The sequence below is a fragment of the Saccopteryx leptura genome, chromosome 1 (genome assembly GCF_036850995.1).
Source record: "Saccopteryx leptura isolate mSacLep1 chromosome 1, mSacLep1_pri_phased_curated, whole genome shotgun sequence".
Classification (NCBI taxonomy): domain Eukaryota; kingdom Metazoa; phylum Chordata; class Mammalia; order Chiroptera; family Emballonuridae; genus Saccopteryx; species Saccopteryx leptura.
Genome location: NC_089503.1, coordinates 72,892,012 through 72,906,762, shown reverse-complemented (window position 1 = coordinate 72,906,762; position 14,751 = coordinate 72,892,012). Strand labels below are relative to the sequence as shown.

The 14,751-nt window shown below is 32.9% G+C and overlaps 1 protein-coding gene across 3 annotated transcripts in view; it reads right to left on the bottom strand.

Annotated features, from left to right (window-relative positions):
- Window positions 1–14,751, bottom strand: part of TMEM135 (transmembrane protein 135) — a 379,338-nt gene that overhangs the window by 81,733 nt on the left and 282,854 nt on the right. For all 3 annotated transcript variants that reach the window (XM_066370393.1, XM_066370383.1, XM_066370402.1), the window contains one exon: window positions 8,717–8,763. In XM_066370393.1, coding sequence (XP_066226490.1) covers window positions 8,717–8,763 — 47 coding nt within the window. The remainder of the gene's footprint in view (window positions 1–8,716; window positions 8,764–14,751) is intronic.

Below are 14,751 nucleotides of genomic sequence, written 5' to 3'. Positions count from 1 at the left end.
AGGGCCAAGGGACCTATAGATTTCTTCTCTCTTCACTCCATACTCCTCCCCATCCACCTGAATACCCCACCTAAGCCCCACAATGCCCATCCATCCAATACCTTCAAGACCTCTTCTGGTGTGATGATTGCGTGTGTGTGTTGGAGTTGGGGGTGAAAGAGAATATAAGGGGATGAATGGTGACGGACAAAGACGACTTTTGGAACACACAAAATGGTGTACAGAGATGTGTTGTAGAATTGGGCAACTGAAGCCTGTATAATGCTATTAACCAGTGTCACCCAAATGGAATCCAATTTAAAAAGACCCCTGCTGCTCTAGGACAACTTACTGCGCTGCCCTAATGCCCCTTTAGTCACAATAGCATCAGAGGAAGAGATGGAGAAGGACAAAAAAGAAGTGTGAAAGGAAAGCTCCAGTTTAAACCATAATCCCAATCTCTTGGCTCTTAAATTTGCTGTTTTAGCTTGTTTTTGTTTTTGTTTAAACCATTCCCTCCCTAAGCTTTATTTTACTTTTAATCATTCTTTCCAATTCTGTTCTCCTATTCCCTCACTTCCCATTCCCTATGTTAAATTAACTCTTGCTTCAAACACAGAACTCTGTAGAGTAGCTCAGGAACTATAACTGCCAATCCTTTTCCTTTAGCTCCAATATATTCAACATCCACATATTTTCCCAAAAATATATGATCACAAATAGCATTTGTCTCTGGCACTATACTCCAAGTACATTTTATAGATGCATTTACAGCTTAAATAACTTTTAAGGACTAGAATAGAAACATAAATACAATTTTAAAAATTATTTTATTGTAGGAGTATCTGTTCTAAATTCTCATAATCATAGGGATAATTTTATGGATGAAAATTGAAGATGAAAGAGGCCAAGTAACTTGCTGAGACCACAGAATTAGTAAGTAGTAGAGCCAAACCCAAAGAAAGATCTGTTCTGTGGCATTAAATACTGTACGACTTCTATCACACCATGGAAACTCCTAAAACATTTCTATGTTGTTTATTAAGTCAATGAAAATTCTGAAAAGCTGCAAATTTTATTTCTAATCATTAACTGTTTTTAACTCAGTATCATTCATTCAAATATTTACTAGGTCTCTTTTACCCCAAACTACCTCTAGTAATAATAATCATCAATGCTAGAAAACTATTACTGACATCACTAGGAGAAAAATATACAAATATTTAAATTATTTCAAGGATTTGCACTGTTATTAAAAATTTATCATGATTTATTATTTCTCTTACTAATGAATATTTGATTTGCTGAGATTTCTGAAAAGGTAGTGGATTTTTATACACAAGAGGAATTTTCTTGTTGCTAAAAATAAAAATGCCTTATTGAAAAATACTGTTAAAATCTCTGTGAACTGGCATTTTCAAAACAAAAATATTTTTATTTCTCAAAGCTACTAAGAAGTAAAATGAGTTTATAAAAAGAATTATTTTTCTGTCAATAATAAAAACACAATTTGTAGAACTTGGAACAAATGACTTCTTTTTTGTAATACAACGACTGTTACTAACAAATTCTAGCTAAATTCTAGCTTACAAGTAAAATAAAAAATAAATAAGACTGTATAATGCCAACTTGATTATGTTTAACAATGCTAACAGAGGTTAAAATTGTAATTAGTCAAAAGCGTATACCATAAAAAAAGTATATACCATGCTAGTAGTATAAAAAAAAAGATAAACATAATTACAGCTCATTCTTTATTTTAACTTCAAACCACCATCTTGATTCACAAAAGGGCTCCTATATCAGTGGAACCTCAGAACTAGTGTGGGACTAGAATAAGTTAATTGGCAATTAATGGTAATATTACATTAATGGTATAAACTTTCCACTGAGTTAATAACATATGGATGTCATCCACTTCTTGAACTTTAACGTAAGTGAAAATAAAAAAAATTTACATTTTAAAAACCACCTAAAAATTCCATTTATATTCATGAAAATAGAATTGCACTGGCCAATAGTTTCACAAGCCCATGTCTATTTTTATAACAAGTTAATTTACCTTTTAAGAATGACAATGAATTTAGGAAGCCAAAAACATTAGATTTTTCCATTTTTTACCACCTCTATTCATCAGTCCTTTTTCATTTAAACCATGTGTTCAAGGCTTTCAAACAGACTTTCAATTTCCTCCAAATCATTTATCATGATCTCGCCCAGACAAACAGGTTTAACAACCTACCCATACATGTTGACATTTTGGACATTTTAAACTCTCTCCATTCCCCAACTTGTCACTTTCTCCTGCTTATGCAACCTTTTTTTTTTTTTATCAACTTAAACTTTCCCACAGTCTAGTTAAATAAATTAATTAGTTAATTATTTAAGAAAAATACAAAAGAATTTATCCTTAAAAGATTAACCCTTAATCGTGCAACCACTTGCCCTTTCTCCTCTGGAATTTCCATATTCACTCTACTTCCTCATCTTACATTTATTTTTTACATTCCATTTTTTCTTAACTGTACTGACAAATAATTGACAAATATAATTGCATATATTTAAAGTGTACAACATGTCATATTTATTTCTTAATCTACTATCCCAACTCAACTACAGAAATTTCTCTAGCAGGTTACCACTGATTGTTAGAGCAAACGAACATTTTTAACCCTTACTTTACTTGATATATCTATAGCATTACTAAACATAATGTCCTCATTCCTGACATTCTTGATTTTAATTAATTTTATTTCTTAGTTGAAAAGCAATAATCACTACTTCTAACTGTACTTTTTCTATGGTAACAGTCACCATAGCAAGTGCTCACATGTATACTTCAGTATTTCTCACACTTCTGGTTGTTAGCCATTAGTGGGTCAAAGCAGATTTTAAATAAATTACAATTAGAAAATATTCAAATATATTACATGTAGAAAGATTAGGTTTTATTGTGGGAAATTTGTGTGTGTGTGTATTCACAATTCTTATTTGATGTCACATCCAAAATGTTTGAAAGAAACTGTGTCTTATTAATCTCCAAAACCCACTTATTAGATCCATATAATAATTTATTTTTTTAATAATAAAGAAACTGATGTGTCCAATGTCATGTGATTTGTCCACAGTCAAGCAGCTAGTATGAAAGCCAAGAAAAGCCTCTATTTTATCTGCTGACCTCCAAACACCCAAGTTATATCTATTTATCTCCATATGAATGTCTAAAAGCTCCTCAACCTTAGTATTCGCAAAACCTGTACTCAGTTTCCACACATTTTCTAATTTTCTCAGCTTCCAGTGTTCTGCCCTTCCACATCCCAGCAATCCTCACATTTTAACTCAATCCATTCTTCACCATATCATTACCATCACTTTCAGTCACGTCCTCACCATTTCTCTCCTGGATGACTACTACAGTACCCTCCCATTACCTGTGATATGTCCCCCTTCTGAACTCCCAATTCACTCTCTATATTGTGGATCTAATTATTTAGGGCAAACTCTTCTAACCCTAAGGTAAAACTTTTCAACTCTGAATACCCTATGTAATTTTCTATACTAGATTTTTGTGTAAGTCTAGGCAATCCTTTAAGAAATAGAATCTAATTAATACTTAAAGGACTTCATTAAAATCAGAAAATGGTCAAAAGGCCCAGATCAAAAGTTCTTTCCTTGCTTTTAAGGTTATTTCAAAGATGTTAAGTTTATGTAAAGAGATTCTAGGACAATCACAAAGATCTTTTGCTCAAAACCGACAGGTTGTTCAGCCAATAAATGGTGGTGTTTTCTTAAGCACAAACACTACATTTTTATCTTGAGACTAATGAAATGCTGTATTATTTGTGCCTTCCCAGAGAGCTAACTAGAATTCATTAAATCTCAGGCATATCAATACTGTTTGTAAGTCTGTTTAAAACAAAACAAATTTTAATTTGCACTGGGGTTTCTAACTAAAAATGCAAAGCTTTTCAATGTTTATATCAGGCTGAGCTATGTCTATTACTAATCAGTCACATATAGTCTGTAGATTATGTGCTATGACAAGTCTGAGCCTTTTATTCTATATGTTTAAACAAACTTGCATTTACTGCTGCTTCACAAAGACAAGTGGAAAGAATTTCTAGCTAGGTACTCACTATGAAGGGATCAAAGTTGTCATAATATGCTTTATGATACCATCTTTTTAAAATTATTTTTTAAAGTGAAGCTGAATTATTTCATTTTTAAAAAATATTAGTGTTCTTCAGACACAGAAACCTAATGTTGAAAATAAAACTTACAATGTTTAAAAGTGCTGCCTATTTCATTATTTTTTTGTGAGTAAGATTAAGTGTAATCATTTTGGCATGCTGCTTATGTTGCTGCTTGATTCTTTCCTTTGCTTCTCAATTAGAACAAAAAAGAGCTGGTTGTTCAAGGGAAACTCATTCTTTTCTCCACAAGAATGTTGGAAAGACCTGAGTGAAGCCTGAATCTACAACTATGATGAATACCTTGGCTTAAGAAGATGTAGGTTGCTATACCCTTAAATACACATTTGGAAGTAAAGAAATGTTTTAAAGAAGTGCATGAGATTAAATATTCTCTCAAGTTTTCAACCATGACTTCTGCTAGACCTAAACTGATAGTAATAGACAATGCTCTATGGCGAAGATATGATAATAACATACAAAACAATAAAATGATTGAACAAAGGAGTCAGAGCAATTATAAAATATACTCACTGGTGTTACTCAGAGAGCCTTTTTCGTTCAGATAATCTTTAAAATATTGTACGCCAGTTGCTCACAGAATCCACAATATGTGTTGGTATCCATAGACAGCCTGATGGCTGATGGCCAGCTGGTTAAGAACTAGAATAAAACTAGAACTCTCTCTTCCCATATTACCTCCATTTCACACAACCCTCTAAAGCAGCGGTTCTCAACCTGTGGGTCGCGACCCCGGCGGGGGTCAAACGACCAAAACACAGGGGTCGCCTAAAGCCATCGGAAAACATATTTTATTTAAAATGTATTGTATAATAAACACATATTTTATTTAAAATGTATTGTATAATAAACATGTATTTTATTTAAAAATGTATTGTATAATAAATATGTATTTTCCGATGGCTTTAGGCGACCCCTGTGTTTTGGTCGTTCGACCCCCACCGGGGTCGCGACCCACAGGTTGAGAACCGCTGCTCTAAAGTGTTCTGAGAACTCTGAATATAAGACTTATTTCTGGTATACAGAATGAATAGCAAGATCACTATGTATGAGACAATGTGTGTGAAAAAAATATATACCTGTAAAAAAAAACTATTAAAAGCTATGCAAAAGTATATTTTCGCTACACATTTTAATGACCACAACTTTCATACTGAAAGTATCGTGTTGCTTAAGAAAAGTCGTACAATAAATACTTATAAAACTACTTCTTGAAGTTATTCTTTAAAAAAAAAATTGGCGGAGAGACAAGATGGCGATGGAGTAGGCGGACATACCAACATCCACCTCCCAGAACCAAAGTGGATTACAAACTAATTTTAAGAACTATCATCTGGAAAAACCAACATTGTACTAAACTAAGAGGACTCTTCAACCAAGGAACACTAAAGAAGCCACACCGAGACTGCTTAGTGTATCCCAAGGTTCTCTTTACCAAGCCACAGTCGCAGAGCTCCAGGGAAAAGCAACCTGGTCTCATCTCTCCAGGCAGAGGAGAACAGAAGCTCCATATCCACACATGCAGATGGCATTTCCAGTCTACCTAAATCATCACCAGCCAGAAGCAGCAGTCATTGGGACTTGGAAGTGAGCTGCAAAGAATAGAATTGTGACAACAATTCCAGTGCCATGTGGACTTTTCCTGGAAGTGGACTTTTCCTGGACTCCTGCTCCTTGTGATAGCTCCTAACAGACTGAACTGGGGTTGGGTTGCATTTTTCAGGAATTTGGCATGGGGATGGGGCCAACTGGACTTGGTGAACATGTTAAGGACACTACTCTTTTATGGATTCTTGCTGTATTGGCCAAGAGTTTGCTTAAAGGCTTTAATTACTGTAAAAAAAAAAAAAAAAGAATAAAAGACTAAAGAATATGTGGCACATAAACACCATGGTATACTATTCAGCCATAAAAAATGATGACATCGGATCACTTACAACAAAATGGTGGGATCTTGATAACATTATACAGAGTGAAATAAGTAAATCAGAAAAAAAAAAGAAAAAAAAATTGGCACATTTTGTCCCTATTGAAAGGGGGTCGGTCTTACTTCCCTTTTCCCGATATATTGGTTAGGATAAAAATACAAATGACTTCTTTATTTTTTTAGCTTTTTTAAAATATTTTATTTATTCCTTTTTAGAGAGAGGGGGTGGGGAACAGGAAGCATCAAAACCCCTATGTGCCTTGACCAGGCAAGCCCAGGATTCTGAATAGGTGACCTCAGCATCCCAGGTCAACACTTTATCCACGGCTCCAACACAGTTCAGGCAAGTGCCTTAACTTCTAACATAAAATGTTTCCCTTATCCTCTTCCCAGAAGGGATTACTACAAATCAAGTCCTGGGGACAATATCATTTGATATTCTACTTATCCAATTTTATTCAATTAGAATGGAAGTAATGTTAATAAATGAAATGTGTCCTCAAAAATATCTATATTTACAATAAAATTGAATTTTAAGAATAAAATATTCTAATGTAACTGGACTCGCTAACTGCTATGTACAATGTTGCTTGTTCATTCCAAACACATTCTAGAGTTCAAACACATAACATTGTTTTGTCTGGTTGTAGAACTTTATAAATAGTTTTACTTTACCATTTAACAAACCTCTTGTATTGAGTTATTCAAACTAACTTCTGCCAAGAACACTAGGAATTTGGTGATAGTGTTTCTTTTAGGAGAAAAACAACCCCTTTCCTCAGAAAATGGAAAATGTTTATCTTGGCACTAAAACCTTATATTGAGCCCTCTAGAAAGTATTTTATATTGTTTTTTTAACCTGGACTTTGTAAGTGAAACAGAAAAAGGTTCTGTAACTCTGCATCAAAATATATTATACATATTTATGGGGCTGATTTTCTTTCTCACCAAAAATATCAAACTGATGGCAGCAGTTTTCAAAGAATCAAGCTAAAAATTAAGCATTGTCACTATATTCAAAACATAATGTTTTTTAAACCTCAAAAACTTATGAAGACTAACAAATGCTAAATATTGACTACATATGCTCTCTTCAGGTGCCATATCGGGAAGAATTGTTTCATTTAACTACCTGTTAAGAATTTTAACAAAAGGAAAATTTACTTGGTACTGTACTTTTTTCTCCTATGTATATCAATAAAAGATGTTTCTAAGTTTTTTATCTTTTTTACCTTTTTTCCCACTAGATATGTTTTATCTTCAGACTAGACAGAACATAAAGATAAACCACACAAACGTTTTGCAGAATTTTCCTAATAATTTATCTATATGCAATTATAAAGTTTTGGGAAATTGATAAAAATAAAATAGTATTTGTTCTTAATTTCTCTACCCCACCCTTAATTATTAAAATATAAGAGACCAAAGAAATCATATGGTATGTCTGAAGCTATACTAAAATGGTAGGTCAAACAATTTAACAAAGACCATGAGATAGCTGCACTGATTTTCAAGTCACTAATAACTGCCATAAAATACTACATATCCCATTATTAATCCTTTGCAAATCAAGTTGAAACTTTGTTTTTTTTTCTTCTAATAGCCTGGCTGTCCCTTTACAAAAATAATAACCGCAACATCATCATTTTATATTTTGCATAACATTTTTGATAAAGCCAAAATAAAATAATGAAAATTAAATCATTGTGCTTATTATATCTTTATTTAGGATATTCTGGCAGGAAATTACGTTGTTCCAAAATTCTGGTGTGGTTAAATTATCTTATTTAGGTTTAAAAAAGAAAGATGGCTATCAAATATATCTTATTAAAATCCGTAATTGCCTTTGTCAATTAAATACAAATTTTACTTTTAAAAGCCTGGTCGTTCCTGCTGTGACTGAATTCTGGCCATATCCAAAAATACCAAGAAAGAGTCCATTCAAATGACTGCAATAGACAAAATAAATGGGAATTACTGGTATTACTGAACAGGAAGACTAGGAAGTGGACTCTTCCCAAATAAAATTTTTCTTCTCATACTGCTATGGTTACATAACAGAGACAGACATCCTTTTTGTTGGCACTGAACTTGAGTCATCCTAACACACATCTCCCCTCCCTTATTCCTCAAAGTCTCACTGTTAATGAAAAATACAACTTTGACATCATAGACTAATTTAATATTTTAAACTCTATAATTAATATGCTATGTTACCTTCACAGAAGACTTATATTAAATCCTACCGTAACTTTTTCTCATTTAAATTTAAAATGTTAAGTCTCTTATAAGGAGACTGAGGAATATCTAAAATCAGGCCCACAAAGAACAACTATCAAAATTTGAGGACTATTAATTTACATATTCAGCTTTCCAAATAAAACTATAAGTAGAATGTGAGAAAACAAATTTCTATTCCTTTTCTTTCTCTATATACTAATGAGCAGTGATTTCTCTCTAACCACTCTAGAAGACAACAAAACTCTTACATCTCATATGGGATAATTATTTGGGAAACACTTTAGTCACATGGTTGATAAAAAAATTACAAAGAAACACTATTTTTTCTATTAAAACAAATAGGTATAACAGAACATACCTGAAAAAGAACATATACAAGGCAGCTGTGATGCAGAACAAAAGGACCTACAACAAGGAGAAAATACATTACTTGCAAAAAAACACTGACATCGTCATTGATATGTCTTATAAAAGCAAAATACCTACTATTAAATCTTGCATCTGAAACAATCTAAATATGTATCAAAGTAGTCATACATCTTTCATTCTCTACATTTTGTATAAACCATATTAAGGCAATGAAAGGTCCATATTCACACAAATTTATAAATAAAGTTATATACATATACTAGACAATATGTATATATAAATACAATATGTATATGTAGTCCCTCACCATATCGTGGTTCAATTTTTGCGGTCTCACTGTATCGCGGATTTTTACATTGCATATATCTAATTTTGTATTGTGGATTTTTCGCTATATTGCGGGATTTTGCAGTATAAATATATATAGATATTTTTATATATTTATTATTTTAATTATTTTTGTGGTAAATAAGCATTTCTAGCCTAGAAAATTGAAAATATTAAAAAATACAAAAAGTATTAATTAAAATATATTAAAAGAAAATTAGCTTGAGCCCAAGGTCGCTGGCTCGAGCAAGGGGTTACTTGGTCTGCTGAAGGCCCGCGGTCAAGGCACGTATGAGAAAGCAATCAATGAACAATTAAGGTGTTGCAACGAAAACTAATGATTGATGCTTCTCATCTCTCCGTTCCTGTCTGTCTGTCCCTGTCTATCTCTCTCTCTGACTCACTCTGTAAAAAAAAAAAAAATTAAATCAAAATAAAATACACAGCATATAGCAGATGAGTAGACATAGAATCGCACATATGGATACTGCACCACCTGATGAAGTGGCGCCTTCAGAAGAGCTGTAATGCTCTTCTTGGGGGTGCAGTACATTCATCTCATTGTCATCACCTTCATGTCATCAGCACTGCACAGCTAATGCATCACCATCTTCATCATTCAAGCTGTAGTATATTCACTGGTGAGTACCCATATAGAATTGTATATGCTGTTAAAATTATGTAGATTTAAGAGTGTAGAAAGTGTTTACGAGCATAGGAAGTGTTTATAAGAGTGTGGGAAAGGTTAATAACTGTGGGAAAGGTTTATAAGAGTGTGGGGAGGGTTTATAAAGCCATTTAATATATATAAATAATAAAATAAACACAAGGTCACTACTTCACAGATTTTCGCCTATTGTGAGGGGTTTTGGAACCTAAGCCCTGCGATAGACAAGGGACCACTGTATAGACTAAATAGAAGGTTAACAGAATTCATAGTCAATTCCTAAAATTCTAAGCATGCCATAAAAAAATGAAATATTGCCATCTGCAATGACATGGATGGACCTACAGGATATTATGCTAAGTGAAATAAGTCAAACAAAGACAAATAATACGATTTTACTTATATGTAGAAATCTAAAAAATAAAATTAATGAATAAAACAGAAATATACTTATAACTACAGAGAACAAATTGATGGTTTACAAATAGGAGGAGGGTTAGAAAGCTGAGTGAAAAAGTTGAAGGGATTAGGAAGCATAAATTGGTAGTTACAAAATAGTCCTGGGGATGCAAAGTCCAGCCTCAGGAATATAGTCAATAATATCATAATTAGGTATGCTTTCAGGTAAGTATTAGACTTAATGGGTTGATCACTTTTTAAGTTATATAAATGTCTAATCACTGTGTTGTACACCTAAAACTAATATAATATTATATATCAACTGTAATTGAAAAAAAATGCTTTGAGAAGTTAAAAAAAAGACAATGTCTTTTATAATGAAAACAGCAAATAAATCATAGTATTTATTAACTATTCTATTGAGATGGCCAGCTTTTTAAAAAATATAATATACAGTCTAGTTGTCAACCAATTCAAATCAATAAGAAAAGATCCTAAAAGTATAATCATCCTTTGTGTGATATAAACTAGCTATTAAAAATTCCTCTAAAACATCAGAACACAGTAAATCTGGATTAAAGCTCCCCTCAAACACACCATAATAAACACAACATTCTAAGATGTATATTAAAAGGATCCAGCCTGACCTGTGGTGGCGCAGTGGATAAAGCGTCGACCTGGAAATGCTGAGGTCACCGGTTCGAAACCCTGGGCTTGCTTGGTCAAGGCACATATGGGAGTTGATGCTTCCAGCTCCTCCCCCCTTCTTTCTCTCTGTCTCTCCTCTCTCTCTCTCTCTCTCTCTCTCTCTCTCTCTCCCTCCCTCTCCTCTCTAAAATGAATAAATAAAAAATTAAAAAAAAGTTAAAAGGATCTAGAACCTAAGTCCTGAACAAAAGTGAGTTATATGCCAACAAATTTTTTCTATTTACTTTCTCCCTTTCATTTTAGATCAGTCCTACCATTGTGTCTTGAAGTTTACTGGACTCAATCTACTTCATTGATTTTAAAGTGATCTTTATTCATTCCTTTTTTGTTTGCTCTAGATTTAATGAGAAGATAAGACTGACTTATCTTCTCGTTACGGGTCAAATTTTCTTGTTTCTTATTGCATGCCTAGTAATTTTGAATGGATATTAGACATTCTGAATTTTACTTTGGTGGGTGCTAGATATTTTTGTATGCCCATAAATATTCCTGAGCTTTGTTCTAGCACAGTTAAGTTATTGAACACAGTTTAATCCTTTAATGACTTGCTTTTAAGATATTTCAGAAGGAAGTATTGCTCAACTCAGTACTAATTATTCCTCATTACTGAGATAAGACCTTCATGTATACTGTACTTAATACCACATGTACCTTGAGATTTTTCCAGTCTGGCTGCTTTGAATGCCAAACACTTAGTTAAGGACCTCCAATTCCTTCAGGTTATTCTTTCCTTGGACTGTGGCATTTTCCTCCTTAACATGTCCTAAACAGCAATCAGCTGAGTACCTTCCTCTGTACTCATCTGTTCTGTAAACTCTATTCAGCATTGTCTTCTCTCACTCTTCAAACTGCTTCTTAAACTCAGAAAGTCCTCTAGACTTTTTCCAAATGCCTTCTCTTCAATCAATGCCTAGAAACTCTCTCACAGCATGACTACCATAATCATAGGGCTCATTTTATTTGTTTCCCAAATCTCAGGGATCTCTGCCCTTCAGTTTCTAATGTCCAGTTTCAGATGTTTTGCCTACATTAGGATTACTTCAATTGTAAGAGTGAGGATTAGCTTGATTGCCCTGTAACTATTATTAGGTCATAAACAGAAGCAGAGTGTGGTTATTTAAGTTTAAATAAATTTAAATTAAATAATATTAAAATTCAGTTTATCATTCTCACTAGCCACAGTTCATGTAATCAATAGCCACATGTGATAATAGATAGCTATAATACACAGAACAGATATAGTAACATATCCTAATTGCAAAAAGTTCTATTAGATCTGTGTGGTTACTGAATTACATTTCCACTGTATACTCTGCTAAGTTACAGCATTTTAAATATTCAAACTTTGGCTATAAAGTATAAATCTGCACACATCTATTTTAATACTTCATACTTTTATGTCTACATTAACACTTAAAATTAACACTCATATCACTTTATGCATTTGTAGAAATAAAAGAGTACTATTTATTACATATATTGTAAGGATTAAATAACATATATAAAACCTAATAGAGTAGATAATAACCTCTCAGTAACTGAAAGCTATTAACAAGAAATTATTTCTTTCTACTTCCCTTCCATTTCACAACCTCTGTACAACACATTTAACAGGATAAGTAACTTTAAAATTATTATTTTCACTTTAATTTTTTAACATTCTTTAAAATCAAAGTTTTGAAAGGCCTGCTACAACACAGATGAACCTCAAAAGCAGTAAGTGAAAGAAGCAGTTACAAATGACCACATGCCATACATATGATTTGTATGAAATTCCAGAATACACAAATCTATTTATAGAAAGCAGAAATGAATGTCTAGAGCTAGGGAAGTTGAGGGTCAACAGGGTTTGTTTACTAATGGTACAAAGATTCAAATGGGGTTGATGAAAGTTTTCTAAAATTAGATTATATGGACAGGAGCATAACTCTATAAATATACTAAAAACCCATGGAATTGACACTTCAAACTGGTAAATTTTATAACATGTAAATTACATCTCAAAAACATTATTTTTTTTTTTTTTATTCATTTTTAGAGAGGAGAGAGAGAGACTGAGAGAGAGGAGAGAGAGACAGAGAGAGAGAAGGGGGGAGGAGCCGGAAGCATCAACTCCCATATGTGCCTTGACCAGGCAAGCCCAGGGTTTCGAACCAGCGACCTCAGCATTTCCAGGTCGATGCTTTATCCACTGCGCCACCACAGGTCAGGCCTCAAAAACATTATTAAAGCTCTTTTATTAGTTCATTTCTTTTGCACATATCTGCCCAATTTTCCCAACACCATTTATTTTTTAAAAAAATTTTATTGATTTTTAGACAGAGAGGAAGGGAGAGGGAGGGAAAGAGACACAGAGACAGAGAGAAAAACATCAATTTGTTGTTCCACATTATTTATCCATTCACTGGTTGATTCTTGTATGTACCCTGACCAGGGATCAAACCTGCAACTTTGGCATATCAGGATTACACTTTAACCAATAGAGCTAACACCATTCAATGAACAGGCTGTCTTTACCCCACTGTATGTTCTTGCCTCCTTTTTCAAATAATTGACGATAAAGGCATAGTTTTCTTTCTGGGCTCTCTATCCTTTTCCATTGGTCTATATATCTGTTTGTATACCAGTACCATGCTGTTTTGATTACTATGGCCTTGTAGTATGGTTTGATATCAGGTAGCATGATTCCCTCAACGTTGTTCTTCTTTCTCAAGATTGCTGTGGCTATCCAAATCTTTTGTGGTTCCATATAAATTTTTGGAATTTTTTTTCAGATTCTATGGAAATATGCCATTGGTATTTTGATAAGAATTGTGTTGAATCTGTAGACTGCTTGGGTAATAAGGTCATTTTAATGTTAATTATTCCTATACATGAACACAGTTTATATGGTTTCACTTATGTGTATCTTCTTCAGTGTCTTATAATTTTGAGTACTACTTCTTGATTAAATTTATTCCCAGAAATTTTTATTTTTTTGGTGCAATTGTAAATGGGTCTTTTTCCTATTTTCCCTTTCTGAAAATTTACTGTTGCTATATAGAAATGCAACTGATTTCTGGGAATCTATTTTGTATCATGCTACTTTACTGAATTTGTCAGTTCTAATAATTTTTTGGTGGAATATTGAGGGTACTCTATATACAGCATCATGTCATCTGTAAATAATGATAGTTTTACTTCTTCCTTTCAAATTTAGATGCCTTTTATTTCTTCTTCTTTTCCAATTGCTATGGCTAGCACTTCTAGTCCTATGCTGAATTACGGTGGTAAAAGTAGACATCCCTGTCTTGTTCCTGATCTTAAGGGAAACAGTTTTAGTTTTTCTCCACGGAGAATGATGTTGGCTGGGGAGCTTGTCATATATGGCTTTCATTATACTGAGGTATATTCCCTCTAGTCACACTTTACTGAGAGTTTTCTTTTTTAACCATAAATGGGTGCTGGGTTTTACTAAATATTTTTTCTGCATCTATTGATATGACCATGGGATTTTTATTCTTTATTTTGTTTATGTGGTATATCATGATAACTTATTTATGGACACTGTACCAACCTCACATCCCAAGAATAAATCACACTTGATAATGGTGTATGATCTTTTTAGTATATCACAAGAATAAACTCAAAATGAATTAAAGATCTAAATGTTAGATTTGAAACCATAAAAATCTAAAGGAAAATATAGACAGTAATATCTCAAATATTTCTCATAGTAATATTTTCCTGATATATCTCCTTAGGCAAGGGAAACAAGAAAAAATAAATGGGACTACGTCAAACAAAAAAGTTTTATTTTTATTTATTTATTTATTTTTTTGAGAGCAAGAGATAGGAAAGGAGATAATAAGCATCAAACTATAGTTGCATCACTTTAGTTGTTCAATGATTGCTTCTCATACATGCATTGACAGGGGGAGAGG